Raw genomic sequence first — 20,171 nt, 5'->3', positions numbered from 1 at the left:
AAGTGGCATTTTGACCTGATTATGGTGTCAGGTGGAAAAGCAAATTCACATTTCTGTACAATAGTCTGTAAGAGTCACAATCTCAGAGCCAGAAATGTGTTTTCAAGGCAATCTATCAAAAAGCCAATGTGCTGCCAATGTGTTTTTACAAAAGACAAAAACCCACAACACATGGAGGTGGTCTGACACACATTAGACTAAATTAGCAGACTTGACATCAAACTGCACAAGTCTGCTAATTACCCATTATTTGAGTCAGGTGTGCTGCATCAGGAAAACTCCTAACAGGTGCAGGACTGCAGGTCTCGAGGACCAGTTTCCCACCCCTGAAATAGAGGATCAAAAAAACCTGTGGGGGGGGATTATCCTCTAGACATCATAAATGCTGCAAAAAATTTTTTCAAAAATAAAACCTCAATTTCAAAGATTTCAGTTCAGAAAGAGTCTCCTGAAAGCTGGTTTTACAAATACCTACAAGAGTGGTTATGTGTAAAACATCTTAAGGGTCAACACAGAAATTTCATGAACTTTCCTTTTGTATGAAAATGAGGAAAAATCAAGTCAAAAGAAAAAGTGTGCATACCAATAAGAAACAAGCATTTATAGATTTTGACAAAGTCAATGCTTCTTTTGAACTAACCATACAAAGCTTTCTTTGGGGTGATGATCCAGCACAATGGGGTTTTCGAAGAACCGGAAGGCACTTGGGATGGTTTTTATGGTATGCTTTCCATAACGGATTGTGATGGTGAGAACCTCAGAGGGCACTTTATCTGCTCGATATTCTCCTGTCCTGCAGGTGATATTCTCTCCAAAGTGTTCCCTACCAAGACAAGGAAGGACAAAGTTCAGCTATTCTTAACTAAAAGAATGAGAGGTTGCTAAAGGTCATGCAGGAAACCAACATGGCAGAAGGCTGACAGCTTCTTAAATTCTAGCTTTACTGGCTCTCCTGCTTGTTATTTTTCAGTTAAAATGTCACTGTGGACTGATTTTTTAGAAAAAAAATTCTGTCACAAGAGTAAAGGCAAATTGTAAAAGACACAAATCCTTCTCTCCCCCAACTACAGTTAAGGTCAATTCTTTTTTTTTTTTTTTTTTTTGTCACTTCATGAATGTGTGTGTGGGAAAGGGAATCAATTTAAAGGCTTCAAAGTGTGCCTACTGTAGAATTTCCACAGAATTCAATGTGTGAATAATAAGCAGCTCTTTCAGCTGAAGGGGCTGAGTTGAAACAGAATAGGTCTTTGGCGTGAATGACAATTTTTTAAGAAAAGAAATCCTTACACAGAGCAGCCCACATCTCCGATGGTAACCTGAACATCCCCCTTACTGCCAGTATCCAGAAATTTGCCAGAAATTGTAATGAGTGTGCCTCCTGCTTTAGGACCCCTAGAAGGCGTCACCGACTCAGGAATAGGGTCCTAAGGGAACAGGTGGGGAGGTCAGTCAGTCCAACTTGAAAACATACTCATATTTTCCCAGCCAATACTAAAAAGTACAAAAAAAATTCCAATGTATGAATAAGATGATAACCGTGTCATTAAACATGCACATTTCCTCTTACACTCCTTGATCTACCCCCACCGACTCTGTCAGAAACATTCTGATACACAAACTCACACATGCACCGCATCGGCCACAATTTGCTGAGCAAACAGTTAGACAGAGCACTCCCCCTGTGGCAAAGCTTTAACAAAGCCATAGATATGAAAGGCCAGTTGAATAGATATGCCGTGGCATGATAAAGCATTATAGAAAAAAGCTGAACCGTTGCATAGCATGTGGCTAAAGATAAATTAATACATTTTCTGGCTTTATGTACAGCTTTGCCACATAGATATGCACCTAGGTGCTTCATTCACCAGTACATAAGCATTTTTTTAAATAGTCTATTTAAATGACATGGCTGTGGTATGCTCCGATAAGGGTTCCTCTCTTTTTTGAAGTGTGGTTAGAGACCACACTGTGGTATACAAACGAAGAAATTGTGCATGACTGTGTGTACTCACCCTGTATGTGAATAACATGGGGCATATTCCTTTTTTCCCCCCATTCACCTCCACTTCCACCTGGCCCCAGTGTGTCTTTAAGGGGTCAACAGGGCCAATTTCACACACCACACTGAGAAAGATTAGCAGAAAAAAAGATGAGAACACATCTTAAACTAATGACAGTAGTTTGATGTTTTTACTGTTTGAATGTTGAAAAGAAATAAAAGCTTTTATAAAATAACAGTCTGACCTCCATATACTAAGCAGCTCTAGTTAGTGTAAATGGTGCTGCTATGCAGCACTTCATTTTATACCCACCCGGGACCCCAGATTCAGCTTAAAGAGCCAGACACCAAACCAAACAACCTGCCAGTCACAAAGTTGCTTCTCTAAAAACGTAAGCACATCCCTCCAGACATTCCTCAGTCATCTAAACCATGTTTTGTTTTTTTTATTCTGTTAAATCTTCAATCTTCATGAGACAAGTAAGAGCTAGATAAAAATAATGTTGATTTAGCAGCTTGATCATTTCTAATGCCAGACTGGCTGTTTCTATCACATTTCAGTTTTTAGGATTTAATGAAAACCATGAGATAAACCAAACTCCTTTAAGTCTGCATCAGTCCTGGGAGAAAATGTTTAGCAAATGAAGAAAGCATATTAAAGTGGGTTATAACATAACAAGAAGCTGCTTAAACTGTAAAGAATTAAATATCGCATTTGAAATCCTGTCAAAACGTAAACCCAGTTTCAACCTGCAAATAAAACCATCAGAGGAACTGATAACTAGAAGAGCATAGGCATGTTTTCAGCAAAAGGAGATGATTTAGGAGTGAAACACGTCCATCTGGTCACATAAATCCTGGTTTATGTCTCATCATGCAGATGGTCGAGTAAGGGTTTGTCGTAAATGTGGCTTCATTCCACCAGGTTTCAACAGTTCAGGCTTGTGGTTGTTTTCTCTTTTATAGACCATTTGCATGAAGTGAGCACTTTTTAGAACACAGCAGTGACTTAAGTGCATTTAATAGAAACTAAAGTTAATTTAATGTTTAAAACAAATCAACAGAAAAAAAACACTTCCCCGTGAACTAAAACAGCTGTAATGATGATGCAAGGTGGAATGAAGAGTAAGACAACCAAAAAACTGCAGTAAATGTGTTTTATGTCAACAAAGCAATTATATATTATAATATTTGAGGTTATGAAAAGACAAGCGGTCCGTACCAATGTCTTTTTTTTAATTCTTTTTTTTTTATGCAGAAGACTGATCTCAATAAAGTAGCTGGGATCTAGCCTTATCTTTGATAACTGATGTGTATGTCTATGATTTCATGGAATACCATGCAGAAGCATTTTGCATGTCCAATGAACTGTACAAATTTAGTCATTTGTCCAGTACATAGTTAAGGGATTTAAATGATAAACACATATAAATCAAGGCTGCCCAGAAGACAAGCTGAAGACCTTTTTTCTTGCTTAGTGTGAAAAATGGATCCCATTCAAATACGTATAGTTAATAATGAACATAGAAAAACTTTTAATGCATTTAATGCATAATCCAGATTAAAATTGAGGAATCTCTGCATAATTAAAGTTGTTCACTCTCAACTGCATATAAAGCACTTTCAGGTTATATAGCCTTTTCTTGAATAACTACAGTGGACAGCTGTTGATGGTAAATCAACTTTGGAGTTTTAACTTGTTATGTAGTGGGGAAAAATAAATAAATAAAACATGTCCAGTTTAGTGGCTCTTTCTTCTTGAAAGACTGTCTCTAAATCAAACTGCCTCTGGAGACTGTCAGATCAATACAGTGGTATAAAGGGATATTTGAAATATGCAGCCACCTTCTGCAAAAGAAGCAACCCTTTCACAAATAAGAATCTCATACGTTTAAAATAGATGCTGAAAAACTTAATGTCCAAACAAAGTTTTAGTACCATCCTGAAACAAGTACTGTTTCCTCACAATATACATTTGCATGTTTATGTGTGATATAGTGCACATGTATATTACCTTGTAGAGACTGAATACTTTTCCTCCTGGTGTTTACAGGGCTCCCCAACCACTGTGATGGTTTTTATGTCTTCCTTATGAATGCCAAGGTTGGAGCCACGGATGGTGATGGAGATACCTCCCAGCATCGGGCCGTAAATGGGAGTAATCTGGACCGGATGGTACGACATGTAGGGGGAGGAAAATGTGTAGAAAGGTAGAAGAGATTTGAGATGGATTTAAATGGATTAGATGTGCAATAAGAACATTCAAGAGATTTACACAGTACATTTGACTAGCCACTCAGCAAAGTGTTTTATATTCAAGGCTACGATGAAGAGTTAAATCAATACTGCGTGACTCATGTTTGCCTGTATGTGTGCATGTATTAGACCAGGACCGATTAGTGAGTCAGACACTTGAAAACAGTACAAAAAGTGTAAGGCATGTATTCATATCAGTAGCCACATGAAAAAAATGCTTGTGAGAAGATGCAAAATATTTCCCAGGAAGCTCTAAAATTAATTTTACAAGTTTAATATATCAGTTACCTAAACACACAACATTAAATCTGAAGTTTTAAGATGCAAACCAAATATGCAATAAAAGACTGCATTGGTGACACTATGAGCTAAGTGCTAAAATAAACATAAATATGCTTACAATGATTATACTGACATGCTAACTTTCAATAGATTGAACACATTTACCATCTAAGTGTTCCAGTTATCCTGACAAAATCTGCCTTTTGGCATTAAATAGAATGAACAACTGAGCCTGATGGGAATGTAAATCTCATGAAGCTAAAATGAAGAAGTAGCATCTGTATTAGTTAGATTTGTCCAGAGGGAGCCATGAATGTCAAGACACCATTCTGTGCCAGTTCAAAACATGCCATCCAAAATGTCACCCTATTAGCAGCACTACAGGAAAGTAAGGCCCAACAAACATTAGTGATATTCATCTTTAGGGACTGTGAACATTTCTAGAATGTTTTTATGTTTATCTTTTGAAAGACTGGCTGAGTGACACATTTTAGTCTGGACAAAAGAGGTGGACTGATCTAAATGAAAATTCACATAAATATCATGCCATTAGGAATCCTGCAAACTGCCACAACCATGGCCATTTACCTCCCCTATATTTATCTCTCAATGTATCTGTTTGGCTGTATTATGTTTAGTGATAACCTCTGCCTGAATGATATGAACACAATTACCTGTGATTTTTTTGTCAATGACAAAAAGGCCCCAAGAACTAAGTAAGCAAACAAAATATTGATTCGGTCTAAACATAATTGAGAAACATTGCAACATGCTCTCGAGGAGACCTTCAAATCTTTTGTCAGCACATAGATGAGACAGAAAATACAAGGCCAGTAGTCTGCTCTGATCAATAACCCAATGTCCAGGGTCAATATCTATTCACTGCTCATCAGAGGTCTTAAAGGAAGCCACTGTTTCCATTTCAAAAGTAAATATGGGGTGATGTAAACATAGCCAGCAGTACTCACACTGGTGATCTCAGGGTTGGGGCACTCAGTGTTGGGGAGATCCTGCTGGTGAGCGCTGCATAGCTTCTCATACACGCATGCCTTCTGCTTGCTGCACCACACACACTTGTACTTTGGATCGGCGAACTTGCAGAGACTACAGTCCCCCCTCCCCACGCTACAGTTGGACAGGGTGACTGAATAAGAAACAGCAGGAGGGATAAGCAACAATTAAAAGTGTCCATTAGATTCTTTTACTGATTTTAATTAAAATGAGAGTGAGGCATAACAATCAGTTGTTATTAGACCCTCAGATTTCCACAAATTCTGTCAGAAGACTATAAGTCATGGAGTTATTACTAATTAATTTTCTGATTCCATTCAAAATGGAGATGAAAGATAGCTCAGCTCTAATGGAGACCCAACGTGGGGACTTGCGGTGTACACATGTGGCATTATAAATAAGGTCCCCACATAAAAAAAATTGAAAATGCACCGTTCAGTGTGCTGTCGATCTTCTTGCCAGTCTCCTTGTCCTTCACATAGAAAAGAACATTGGTCTCTGGTGACTTGTCGTAGGAAAACTGAGAAATAGGAGAAAAATTCATTATTAATACAGAATCCAGTGATTAATGGCACTTAAGCTCTTCTCTGCAAACAGTGTGGGCTGCTGCTCCCCCATACCACAGGAGAAAGAAAGGAAAATTATATACCCCAGTCTGGCAGATTTTCAGTTGAAGAAGTCAATGTTGGAAAAAGAACATAGCTGGGGGCTATGCGCTGCTCGAGCTTCCCAATCACAGAATTTACAATGTGGAGATGGAGCTAAAATAACTAAAATGAAAGGAAGCCTGTCCATTAGAGGGAGCTAGAGAATATCAAAGGGACCGTGAAAGGGGGCTAAAGGGGGATTTCATTTATAAATCTGGAACATACAGACAGCTTTACATAAAAAGTCAGCATGTAGGCTGATTTGCTTAAAAAATTGAATTCAAGTGGTACTCTACAACATATTTCAACCTTTCTATGTTGCTCTAAACTGCACTTTGAGAACCAGCTCCTCAAATCAGCAACAGTTCAAGGACCTGTGCTGAGTGGAAGGCAAATTGGCCAGCAGCTCAGCAAAGAAGAAAAAAAAGTGTTGTATCAAAACGAGTGTGCATCAGTGAGCCACGCGATATACTCACATTAAAGCCACTGAAAGTGTAAAAGCGACCAGGCTCAGACTTGAGCTCTTCTTCCACGTTTTTCATCAGGTCGGTCCCAGTGGTGTAAGTGTAAGTCTATAGAATCAGATGCATGAAAACATATATTTCAGCGTGTTGTAAATTCATTAAAGCTATTACAACCCTCCGTTTTTACTCTTCAACAGATTCTGTTCCCATCCACCAGATTGCATGTTAGTCAATTTAAAATAAAACACACTACAGGACCGTCAGCACCACACACTACGTTACAATGGCCCAGAGGTTTGGCAACCTTGGACGAAAATTATTTATCAAAACGTAAATTGTTTATCTGAATAAGGGCACAGCACACAGAAGGTGCAGCTGAGGACATTAAGGAGACGTCCACAAATTAAATAAACAGCGCTTGATACTTGGCTAACAGTCGACATGTAAAAGTAGTGAAAGACATAATGCTGAATCTCTTAATTGCCCCTTGTTCCGATGCATTATTAGTGTGTGTATGAAAGTGTTTTATGTATAGAATGAAAGTGCTTTCAATGTGAGAGTGAATGCGGCTTGTTCTATAAATGCTCTCTGTATGGTCGATAAGAGTAGAAGTGCTACATGAATGGATTGCTTTTTTCACTTCTGGTTTTCATGACTTCCTGTTCTCATTTTGGTTAGAAATGAAATCCAGCGTATCCTTCTTGTGCTTTCAGAAGCACATGAAGATATACTTATACTCGTATACAGGGGAGCACTGCACGGTCTGCCTTTTGTTCATGTGAAGCCACCAAGGTAACTGATGACTTCTCCTCAGCTTGTTACTGCCCAGGTGGTTAAGTTATGCAGATTTTTTTTGTATTTGTGTTTACTTTCCATGGAGAAAGCAGTATGAAAGAACAAATTCCCATTTGTGATCCAGCTTTACCTTATCGGTCCTTAAATTTAACCCTTCAAAACTGATCCGAGTCTTGTAGCCCACAGGTATCAGAACAGGATCCGGGTTCTCAAACACAGGACACTTTGATCCCTGAAAAGATAACACAAATCAGACACTCCTTCCTTTAAATAATGTTCTTTTTTCTTTTTTATTTCAAATCCGCAAGCCACTTAACGGGCACTCTCATCTGTAGTTACAGATAAGTATTGGTGAAACATCTGCTGACTTGTAAATTTATATCCTACATACTCACCATTTATCATGCACGATGGTGGCAGCTGATAGAGGGATTTGTGTTTTGATTAAATTTAGAGATAAATTTGCACTACATCACATGAGGTGATTAGATGTGTCATTTAAAACTTCTGCTCCACTTTTGGAAGCATGTATCGCACACGTAAGATGAGTAATAAGAGCTTTTTACTTGTCCCTTTGGGGGACTAACCTCATGGTGTTTGATGACATTGGAATCTGTCACATTGTCATCTTTGTCGCTGCACACGTGGGTGAGTGTATTCCACTGGCATCCCCACGGGCTGGTCACACATGACATGCACCTGGACACACACAAGGAACATAGGCTCAAACAATGCCAAGTACAAGGAAAATGTTCCCCTGTACAAAAATACATTATAGCGCACACACTAACACACACAAAAATAAAAAAGCACATAAACATGCAAACTCATCAGAGAGCGTCCGGCCCAAAAATCTATGGTGCTGACAATGAAATGGATCTCTGCAACTTCACACAGGCAAAGCTCGTTCATCACGCATGCCTCAGCGTTAAAGAAATGAAAGGAAAAAATGAGGAGAAGAAACTGGTAAGATCGACTTTCATTTTTTGATTAATGAAAAGGAAACGGAGGCAATTTTCTCAGCTTGGTAATAAAAGGAGAGAAAATGCAAGAGGTGCATTGAAAACTACCATGCATCACAATTTACAAACAGAACCTTGATCGCTCATCTATTCATGCATGGTGATAAATTTACATCAAGGTTGTCAGTTGATGCTGTGTTCAGTGTCACTGTGTATTTTCAGTGAGTGACAGAGCAGAACTGATAGAAAAGAGCCCGACTCACGGTGTGTTTTCAAATCTCCTCACTGCAGCTCCACAGTTGTAGAAGTTGAACTCCCGCATGGCCAACTCAACAGTCTCATTGACCAAAATCCTTATAGCCACAGCAACATAGTCTACATAAAGAGCAAATAAGGCATTTAAAAATATTAGAAAATCTGTAGATGAAAATTTACAAGTTACCATTAAGTCCACTGAGAAATCAGTAAGTAAAATAGCATTTTTGATCTCTGCATCATGAATACATAATGATTTTTGGGGATAGGGTTTCTGCTTTGGGGTAGATTGACCCAAAACTTAAAATCAAGTTCAAGTATATTTATATAGCACATTTCTACAGCAACAGCTGCCCAAAGTGCTGAACAGTAAAGCAACAAACAACAACACTGCACAATTTAAAATTAAACACTGCACATTAAAAATTAAATAAAATTTGGACACAAAATAAAAATCTAAAATAAAAGTTAAAAATTAAAATACACAAAGAAAAAGCTCAGATATGGCCAAATGCCAGCACAAAGAAGTGGGCTTTAAGAACAGACTTAAAATCAGAGACAGATTGAGCAGCTCTGATGTGAAACTCAAAGTTTGAGATTCTACATCTACATTATGACAAATGATACCTACGTAGAAATGCCCACAAAATTAGTTAAAAATCAAAGAATCAGCTTTTTTAATCTTGAAACTTAATGATCTGCAGTTAATCAAATTTGCAAAACCAACTGACATAAAATTGAACAATGGTTTTTCAGGTCATTGCTATCTTGGTCGAGTTAGTGACGTCTGTGTTAACCGTAATAGAGTTCAATAGGCTGTTGCACTGAATGTGGATATAAAGGTTAGTTTTATTTTTAAAAAACTAATTTAAAAAAAAAAAAAAAAAAAAAAAAAAAAAAAGGATCAAACCTTGATTTTCAGGTGTTGGTGGTATTAGTGAGGGTGGTGGCAGATCACATGAGACCTGACTAGAGTCCACTATTGTTCCTTCACTCTTGAACGAGTCGATGTTGCATTGCAGGCGGTCAGAAAGTCCGGTGGCAGGAAGAGAAGGAATGTTGATCTTTATCTGGACAGATTTAAAGGCAAATAAAAAAAATCTGTTTCTGATTCCTGAAAACAATATCATCAATAATAACAATTAACAAAATTATCACGCTTCCATGAAAAAGACGGACGGGTTAATTTCTCTGCTTTGTGTATAATTCAAACACCTCAGTAAAACTAAAATGACAGAACCGAAACAATTTCTTTTTTTAAAGACAGGAGATTGATTGAGAGTGAGAAAGGAGGAGACATGCTTTTGATGGAAATTCAAGTGAGAGCCAAAAAGGCAGGAAGGATGGAGGAGTTGTCAGAAATCAGGGGAATGAAAAAAAAGCTTGAAAGGCAAAGCACATAAGAGAGGCTTTCCATTTTCACATTGTGAGCACAATCAGCCAGGTAAGTTATAATAAAACAGTTTGGAGTTTTCTGGACAGATCAATACAGAACAGGAAAAGCTAGAACTCAGGGTCTCTGACTCACAATGTAAACAGTTTATAACTCAGACTATGGATGTTTGTGTGAAGTGCATAGCTTGCATACTGCAGAGTCAGACAGACAAAAAGAAGAAAACAAAGGAGAGAAGTGCTTTACCTTGTCAGTCTTTTTGCAGGAAAGATTTGCGGGATAGAAGGACAAAATTTTAACGCATTGCTGTCTGGGGCTCCACAGCCAGCCGTTTTTCTCTTCTGCCCGTCGGCACTCAGACCTCCTGGTACACCTTTAGATGAGGAAGAACAACTCCCATAACCCATAAATACTTTCACACACAAAAGAGGTTCACAAACTCTATCAGGATTACATCATGCTTTTGTGTATAATAATACCCATATGACCTTCAACTGAGTCAAGGTGTATTTTAAATATAAACCTTTATATAAACATTTTTGCCACCCTATTTCTCTCTATTTCTACCTCATTTACCTTTTTTTCCACTGTGTTAACTTGTTCTATAACAATTAATATTTTCTTTACCATTGTTTGATTTCTTTCGAAGAGCTGGAAAAACTGTTCTTTCCAACTTATCTGTAAAATCCAGATGTTAGCTAAACACTTCCCACCATCACTGCTTAGAACGGCTCATGCAAGAGCAAAATGAATTCAGGAAAACCATCATTTCAGCTTTTAAACAGTTTAATCCCCAGTCAGACTCAGATAAGAAGTATATTGTGCAAAATGACTACTAGCTGACATATCTGAATGGTAGTTACAGTTCGCTTGTTCTAAATGTTTGCAAGCTTTCCACTGGCAGAATTATTAGTTTTGTTTAAAGATGGTCACTATATTAATCAAGACTCTGGCTCCAAACTGGCGGTTTCAGCTTGTGTTTGTTAAAAAATGAAACTTTTAGGCAACACAAATATCTTCTACTTTAGAAAAATATTGTACAATAGTATGATCAGCTTTGCATGAATATGAGTCAGAATAGTCAAGCTTGCATATTTTAGAAGTATGTGGACATAAAATAGAAAAACATTTATTGGTTTTTGGTGAACGGTATCTTTTAGAAAAAATTCCAAATTTCCTGCAACTCTAGCCTCTATGTGAGATATAATCATATTTTGTTCTGTAGGTCTGTCAAAATTGTTTTATTGGTTATAGTAAAGAACTGATTAGTAACTTAATAATTTGCAATGAAATTTATCTTTAAAAAAGGTGATTGTGACAGAACATTACACAAGCAAGATAACCAATTAAACATGCCTACTTTAGACATTTTTATTATTGTGAAAAACACAAACTAATAACACACTAATGTAAAAAGAACTGAACTTATGATGATCCTGATCATGTACAAAATAACAGAACACGACATATAATTAGCAACTAATTATAGTGGGAAATTATTTTAACTCAGCTGTAGTATGGGGAAGACTAATAAACCATGAGATGTCTCACATATTAATACTCATAATTCACAAATTTAAAAGTTTTCTAAATTCATAAACTTATTTTATTTTTCCTCCGGTAAACTGAACCTGAAGAGCCCAAGGTTTCACGTTTAACCTGACCAATGCCTCAAAACCCAGACATGTAACATTTTTTAGAAAGCAAGTACCAGCAGCTACCCAAGGGACACAATTGTGCTCTTTTTATTGTTCCTCGTGATGTCTCTGTAAAATACATGATAAAGTCGTACTTTTCTCCTCTCCAGACCCTGATAAATATAGGCTGATGAGAGTAAATTGCAGTCTGGCATCACTGCATGAAGCTGACTAACAGCTTTTATTCCATACGGCTGCCCGGACAACAGGAGATTGAATATAAACATAGAGGGATACTAAAAGTGTCTGCAATAAAACACCAAACAAATATCCTGTTGTCTTTTACAGATGGGATTGCATGTATGTGGGTTTTTTATGTTGCTGTGCATATACATTGCTAAGTGAATGCGTGAAAAGTGTGCATGCGTGTGTGTGTGTGTGTCTGTGAGATCCTCACCTGCCCTCAAGGACACACCAGCCACAATAAGGGTCCCTCAGTGCCACACACGATTGGCAGTCTTTCTTCTGGAGGCACGTCTGCACCGGCACCTTGGTGATCTGGAGAATTACAACATGGAATATGATCAAACAGAACACCTTAGGGGAAACGCTGCACAGATCTGGAGGTGTTTAAAATACAGCAAGAATGTTTGTTTGTGGTGCACAGAATGGGAACGAAACAAGCCCTGTCAGAGCGCATGGTTATGTTCAATTACCAAAGCAATTTGCTCAGTGCATATAGAAAATATTTTCAGCATCACAAGGAAGAAAATAACTAGGTATGAGCACTTTACATACAAATATTGCTATTAAATGCTACTTTCAGGTGTCTATATTGTGACCTTTCCCACAGATGGCTTGACTCAAATTATGGTGTTATTGGCCAGCCATTTATGTTAATTTAAAAAATGGCTAAGATGTCTTTATTAATTCTACATATAACTATTTAAAGTCTAGAAATGCCTTCGTGGGGAGATATATTGAAAATGTCCTGTATTTAAATGGCTCTACTTTTTTTTGTCCCTCTAAAAGAGTTGGCATTCCCCTCCGCTTTTAACTGAGCTTGGCAGAGAAATAGATGCATTTTATTTCCGACGCAGCTGAATATCAAATCATTCAAAAACTAGTTCTGATCCAATAAAAGTCACCTTTTAACCCAAAGTTTCTCAGACATTAGATGCATCCAAAAAGACGGAAATGAAATTTCTTCTCAGTCTTATCTGGATTTGTATGGTACGTTGATGGTATGAGATTTAAAAAAAAAAAAAAAAAAAATGTTGGAGAAAATATTGAAGGGTATATTTATAAGCTTAGCTGCATTTCAGCTACACACAACATAAATCTCCTGCCAACATATTGATGCAGGTGTATTAAGTTCAGTGATGTATAGAATAACGTAATGTTTTTCTAAAAAGATCTGTTTTACATTAATAAGCTTTCATTTTGATACTTTTGCCAATAAAAGATTTTATGTGCTCTCAACCAGGGTTTCCCATTTCAAATTGATTGTATTAATGTTGCTTTACTGGTGCTGCATACATCTATAAGATTCCAAGCAGAGAGTATAAAGTAGTACTGGTTTAAAGTTTTCTTTTACCAAGGTTTTGCTACATTTATATTGCTCAAACTACTGGCAAAGATAGAGGTACACAAAAGTAACTTTGAAATCTTGTAAAACTGTCAATTTGTGGGCTGCAATTGTCACAAAACTAGTTAAATTGGCACAACACAGTCCTGGAAATGTGTTCATTATTTACATATTATAGCTTGTACCTTAATGTCATAGATCTATGATGCAAAGCATATATAAAACAAGTATTTACAGCAGTCATTGTCAGCTTTCGGAGCATATTTAACTATACATATCCAGTTCTGCATTATAGCTGTGACTTCCTAGGTCAATGAGATGAAATTCCCAACATATACGAGCTGTTTAATCTGTATGGTTGTAAGCATTATCTTGTCACTCTCCACACCTTTTTGTTGTTTCTACAATTGGAGACTACATGAGAGATTTTATCAAACTCAGTGCTGCAACTGACCTCCGAATCCTGTTTTTACACATTCATATTAGAGAGAAGCTTTGACAAGCATACCTTTTTCTCTGTGGTAACGTAGAGGTGGCTGAGAGTGGCATCAAAAAAGAGATTCCTGTTGACCTTTTCCCCTGTGGTGTCGATGGGAGCCTTACCATACTCATCTGGCTTTGTGGTCAGGTGTACCTGGACAACATTTAAGCAACACTATCAGATGTTGATGCTTAGCTTAGCTTGTCAACATTAAATATTTAAAGGTAAGAAATGACAAAGCGAAACCACAGGTAAAAAGACAACTTCACCTTGAAAACATCTCCCTTTTTGTTGCCCAAGAATGCAATGGTATGGTCATTCTCTACAGCGACAGCCACAGCAGTCAGGAGGCTTGGAGTGGTCCATTCTGCTTCTGCCTTTAAGGCAAATGCTGGCGTGCTTGCCAAAGGGGATGGCAGAAAGTCTGCACCACACTTAAATGAATTTATTGTGTTCTTCTGTAAATAGAAAATATTGCAAATAAAGTGTTTTAATTGTGAAATACATTTTCTATATATAGTACTAAACGTCATGATTTGTTTTTAAGATACTGTAAAGCATCTCATCTGTTTTGCTCCTGCCTTTTTTTATCCTCCCTTTCTTTCTAAAGATCTTGTTTTCTCAAGGGATTTCATTATATAGCTTTTCTTGGTAGAATTATTTTCATGGAAATAATCGTGAGTTTACCATTAGTTATGCCTTCATTACTTTCATAACATTATACATATGTAAAATTAGAAGAAAGTTTGGTTTCAGCTTTTGATGATGACATAACGTCATAATGTAGCAGCAAAATAAAGTAACCAAGAAATCTTCTGACTAAAACACCTCACCTCTGCAAGCAGTAAATGAACATCACATTAATTGTATTGAAGAGGTGGAGGCTTGTTTTTTAATAAACTATATGATCAAAATGTGGTTGATCATTTCTTTTAAACCTGTGTACAGAATATTGAATACAAGAAGGAACATCTAGCTAGCTTTTTACTTCAAGTTGCACTTTAGCTACTGTCAGAAACAAAATACTCAAACAAAAACATATGGTGTCCTCTATTGGTCATTACTAAAAGCTAACAGTGTTTTTTCTGTGTGCAATTTTTAGCAAATAAACTATATAATCCTATAATCCTTTATGGTAAATGAAAGTGTTGAGGGTTCTTTAGGAGTGCTGAATACCACAATTAATTGTAAAATAAAATAACCTTGACATTCCTTGTCTGTTCTAATTGGCAAACTTGTTGCTCAGAGTACAATTATTCTTCTCTGAGGTAATACCAAACAAGCTGTTAAGCAGATATTGTGTAAAAACATAAACAAACCAAAAAATAAAAGGAAAAAGAAAACAGTGATGTCACTCAGAAAACATGGAAATCATGCAAATTAGGCAATTTAAGTGAATGTCTTTTTTGGAAAGAAAACCCAAAAGGGTGTAAAACGGCCTCTTTAATCATTGCCCAAATAAAATTTTCTCATGAAACGGCTCAATGAGCATTGAAACATTGTTCTTAGAAGATGGCATTCAAAGGCAGATGTAATTTTTATATAAATGAAGCCTTCAGGTAGAGAAGGGGGAACCGTCAGTAAGCCATTACTTTTAGTGACAATATCTGCAGGTTATTTTGCAAGCAGAATGACAAACATACACGGCACGCTTGATTTACTTAAATATATTTTTCAAATTAGCATCCAAGGGTTGTTCATCTAGTAAATTCATTTTATTTCTCTAGCATAGGCCGCTTATTCTATCATTCAAAGAAATTCTTCAAAAAACTTAAGATAGCCTGAGAAAATTGAAGCACTTACATCAATTTTTGCTTTACAGAATTCATCAGTTCTCGATGAGTAGGGGATATCCACAACAGGAATAGTTGAAATCTTTCCAGCGTCACTGTAACATGCGGAAATGATATCTACCAGCTTCTCATTGATAGTGTTGAGGGGGTACATGCAGAGTGCAGACTTGTCACTTTCTTCATCTGAGCTTGCCACCATGAACAGGACTTTATCCCAGTGTGCAACCTTCCCATAATTGCCTGATTCAGTCATGACTCTTGCTAACTCTTTCCCTGGACTGGCCACATAAGCAGCTCGAACTCTGCTGTATCGGTTATTCTGTCCACAGTTTAATTGGAGTTCCGTGTGGGAATAGTAATGTTGGTCATTTTCACAAAGACGGGACACAAAGGTAAAGTTTTTGTTATCCATTCCATTAAGAGATCGAGAAAAGAGGAAATAAACAAAGTTATCATCTTTGAAAGCATGGCGGAAGTTGTGCAAGTACTTGAGAACAAATGGTGTTGTTTGCACTGTTGAAGCCTCAATGATGCTTTCGAATACAACCCATTCCTGATAGTCTTCAAGGATACGTGTACTGATGAGTTTTGCACTGTCCAGGCTTCCATAGCCTTTTGCAACAACAAACACATCTAAGGCCTTGCTATTGCTATCTTTTTTGTAAGTAGACATGACGCCCACCACGTTGACATCATTCTCAATGCTAGCAACATAGGTCTTCTCTCCTTTACTGTCACTGTAATACAGTTCATGCTCCACATTGGTCAGGTTACGGAGCGAGCAAATGCCTCTGTAACGACTGCCGCAGACGATAAGGGAACCATTGGATGAATGGACCAGCAGAAGCTTGTTGAAGTTGGGCATAGGCTTTGTGTCATGGCAAGCTGAAACAGGAGGTGTACAGGTCGATGCATCTTCTTTGGGACCAGTTTCAGCACGAGCCTGCAGGTTAAGGGAAGGCCCAAGCTGGAAGATGGCATTTACTGCTCCCAAGTAGATGCGGCCTGTCTGGGAGTCCTGGACCACATTGTTAATGGTGGTCTCAGAGGTGAACTCCAGGATTGGGATGCTGCTGTCCTCCAGGGCTTGTGATATTGACTGGCAGAAGAGGAATAGGAGAACCGAGACCCAGCTTGCCATCTCTAGCAGGAACAGAAAAGAGGAGGTGTTTTATTATTGATAAAGTTAAATACACTAACATCTTTACACAGACACAATCTACGATACACTTGGAAATCTATTGTTTTTATAGTCAGTCAATTCATAACAACAAACTTGCTGCGTCAGAGGTGATAAAATGGGTTTAAGGCACATACTTCAGACAATATAAAACATGCCTTTGCGACTTTGAAATGAAAAGCACCTAAAAAAAATTAACAAAACAAAAACTGCAAACATAATAAAAGGACAACAATTTCTAGAGGTCCTGCTAAAAGTTAGTACTGTATCTTTGGTTACTATATAATGGATAAGTCTGACAGCAGTATCAGGCTTCTCTTCAAACCAGGATAATTATATGGTTATAAACAAAAGGAAAGCAGAAAGAAGACTAATTTGAGTGAACTGATCGTAAAAACAATATTAGTAAAACAGATCAAGACACTGTAAGAGCTTATTATTGGGGTAAAATTTAGAAATTGCCTCAAGGATATCAGTAAACAGTGTAGGTGTATACTCAACTGTATGCTGCAGTTATATAAAGCGTGAGATATTTTGGACTTAATTGACTTAATATCAGAAATGATCACTGGTGGGAAAATAAAACTGCTCTGTGTTAGAGTAAAGAAAGATTAAGGTCAGAAGCTAGATCTGAAACCATGACATAGTAAAAGCCTATTTAAAAAGCCTGGATTTGCTCCAGCTTCATTTGCACCCATCAGCAACACCTCTAAACACAATGTGCTCAGGAAGAACACGTTTTTGTCTCAGGAAACATGATCACACCATATCCTTGTAGAATACAGACAGCATCATGTACCGGCAAACAGCAGGTGCCTGCGGAGTCCTTGCTCACTGCTGTTTGCCCAAGCTGTGGTAAATATGGAACTGCAGGTGGTTTTGCAGCAGTTATTGCCCACACAACAAATGTATGTGCGTGTTTGAATGAGGTTTCGAGGTTCCACACTGGCAGTGGTACCTTCCATTTCATTTCACCTTGCCAGTCAAGTCCATAGGCACATCTTCTACCCCCACCCCCCTTTGTGAAACTTGCCTAAGCCATGTTTTTATTACCGCAATCTGCCTTTGCTGACTGGACTCAGAGGGGAGACCACTGATTAGACAGCAGCCTGGGGGGGCACCCTGCTAATTTCACTGGAAATACTCATTTGCATTTAATTGCCCCCACTTGATTTGATTATTTTATTTTTCTTCCCATCTACTGCTTCAGCCCTTCTTCTACCACCTTACCCAATTTCACTGCATAAATGTATCATGCCCTTTTCAAGGCATAGCCTTAAATATTTCCATTAAATTTGAAATAGGGCAATAAAATCCCTATCTGCGGCCATTCAGAACAGGGATGTGTGCAGCTGGTTTACAATTTTAATTGAGTAGGAATGGCAGTCAAGATTTAACTAAGAGGAGCAGACAAATAAATAGAATTATTAACGATTAAATAGAAATTATAAGCTACATTGAAGGATACTTGTGAACAATAATTTTAGCATTACTGTGGAAAGAAAAATAAAAGAAATTTCCACTTATAATTATAAGGCTGTCTCAGTTTGAAGAGACACAATAATAACTTTTATGTTTAGGTTTTCATGGAAGCGCCACAAAAACTGCATGAGCTGCAAAACATTCTTGCAGAGACAATATGGTGGCAAGATAAGCTAAACACAGCCACCTGGCACTGACAAAGGAAAGTGTCAACCTTCCAAACGCTCATAGATGTAAAAGAAAATGGTCTTAAAATGAACACAGAATTAAATCAAGGCCTCCAAGTTTGCTCTAAAAAAGCAAGTTTAAGGTTAATGCAGATGTACAATAGACGATATTTGTCATAGTTTACCAGCATTTTCAACAACACTTTGCTCTCCTATTGTCACCACACCTAAACTTCTCTAATAGTAAAAACAGCTAATCACAGATGTAGTTTTTTTTGTTTTTTTTGTTTTTTTTTAAATGTTTATGCAAAATGTGAAAACATATGTCAAACACCAGGTATGGCTTCTTCTTAAAAAGTAAAACATTTTTCTTTCTACCAGCTTGGGCACAACACTAATCACACAAAAAGGTTTATTGTGCGAAATTTGATTTCTGTGACAACATGACCTTATTTTTTTTGGATTTCCAAAAAATCAGACTGTCCCAGGGCAACTTTCTCAGACCGCCGGTGAAAGGACAATTTGTGCTTGCTGTGAAAAATCTCTTGTAAACTTCAAACCCATCACTTCAAAGAGCTCTTTTTCTTATTCATGCTATTTCTTTGCCCAACCACCAATCACACACAAAAAAGTAATGCACAAATTTCCCTCAGAAGGTGTGTGGTGGGTCAGTGTAAACTAATTTCTGAACATATTTCAAAGGAGACTGGTATCTCTAAGGATGTAACCTTGTGTCACTCTATCACTTTCTATCCTTTTTTCAGGGGCTTAGTTCAGAATGCTGGAATTATAGAGGCTTCAAAGAGCTGAGGAGCCAGATGTTGGGTAGGGGTGACACAGGTGGAATGAGAGCTATTTCGCCCCAGACCAGTCCACTTCTCTTTCCTCGTTGTGGCTAAAAGCTGCCATAAGGGTACATGGTAACTAGGCCTAACATCCAATACGTGGATATACTGCATAAACAAAATGCGGCTAAATTTAGAGGCTGCATGCCACATCAGCCTCCAGCTAATGAAGCCTCCAATGGCCTGGAATAAATAATAATGAAACATCATGCGCTAATGAAGCTGCCACATATGAAAAATGTGATCCTGTGAAAGACAAAAAAAAAAAAAAAGTTGAATTCAGACAGCCTGGTGCTGGATTTGGACTGACCCTAAATTAGGCATCTCAGCCAATTACTTATCACATTTTGGCAAGAATAAAAAGAGATTGGAGACAAATAACTGAACTGACTTTATTGTTTCTGATATTTAGAAAATCAGATATTGGCTTACAAAATGTGTAAATCATTGCATTCTGGTTTTATTATGTACACAACTATACATTTTGAGAATATCTTATTGACTAGGGATTGCAGTTGCATACCTTTGTCATGTGTAATGTTTGTGGAATTTGAAACCAAAACTAATACTGATATAATACTAACAGTGCACCAAAGTCTTTCTAGACCATGAGCAATGTTTCATCCTTTCTGATGCACTCACAATTGATCAGTATCTTTCATTCTGTGTTGCCAAGGAAACGCTATCAGGGTGGCCAAGACTGACACTCAATTAACAGTTAATTAGCTACGTTACAGCTAGATCAAACCGATTTCATTTAATACCACACTCCTCCAAATAAATCTTATCATAAAGGTTATGATGCTCTGTATTAACTACTGAACTGTCATGAACTTGTCAATCAGTCAAATCATATATATATATATATATATATATATATATATATATATATATATATATATATATATATATTCACACACACATATATATATAT

The 20,171-nt window shown here is 37.4% G+C and overlaps 1 protein-coding gene across 1 annotated transcript in view; it reads right to left on the bottom strand.

Moving 5' to 3' along the window:
- Positions 1 to 16,704, bottom strand: part of plxnb2b (plexin b2b) — a gene marked incomplete at both ends in the record, with an annotated part of 39,847 nt that extends 23,143 nt beyond the window's left edge. The window contains 16 exons of the mRNA XM_079259483.1: positions 641 to 823; positions 1,288 to 1,424; positions 2,013 to 2,124; positions 4,014 to 4,162; positions 5,506 to 5,681; positions 5,981 to 6,068; positions 6,672 to 6,767; positions 7,585 to 7,686; positions 8,042 to 8,153; positions 8,680 to 8,791; positions 9,582 to 9,741; positions 10,311 to 10,437; positions 12,159 to 12,259; positions 13,798 to 13,923; positions 14,040 to 14,228; positions 15,574 to 16,704. Of these exons, the coding sequence (XP_079115609.1) occupies positions 641 to 823; positions 1,288 to 1,424; positions 2,013 to 2,124; positions 4,014 to 4,162; positions 5,506 to 5,681; positions 5,981 to 6,068; positions 6,672 to 6,767; positions 7,585 to 7,686; positions 8,042 to 8,153; positions 8,680 to 8,791; positions 9,582 to 9,741; positions 10,311 to 10,437; positions 12,159 to 12,259; positions 13,798 to 13,923; positions 14,040 to 14,228; positions 15,574 to 16,704 (3,101 nt within the window). The remainder of the gene's footprint in view (positions 1 to 640; positions 824 to 1,287; positions 1,425 to 2,012; positions 2,125 to 4,013; positions 4,163 to 5,505; positions 5,682 to 5,980; positions 6,069 to 6,671; positions 6,768 to 7,584; positions 7,687 to 8,041; positions 8,154 to 8,679; positions 8,792 to 9,581; positions 9,742 to 10,310; positions 10,438 to 12,158; positions 12,260 to 13,797; positions 13,924 to 14,039; positions 14,229 to 15,573) is intronic.
- Positions 16,705 to 20,171: the final 3,467 nt, after the last annotated feature.

Source organism: Telmatherina bonti (genome assembly GCF_933228915.1).
Source record: "Telmatherina bonti genome assembly, chromosome: 2".
Lineage (NCBI taxonomy): Eukaryota > Metazoa > Chordata > Actinopteri > Atheriniformes > Telmatherinidae > Telmatherina > Telmatherina bonti.
The sequence above is the reverse complement of the archived record's forward strand: the minus strand, read 5'-3'. Positions and strand labels throughout refer to the sequence as shown.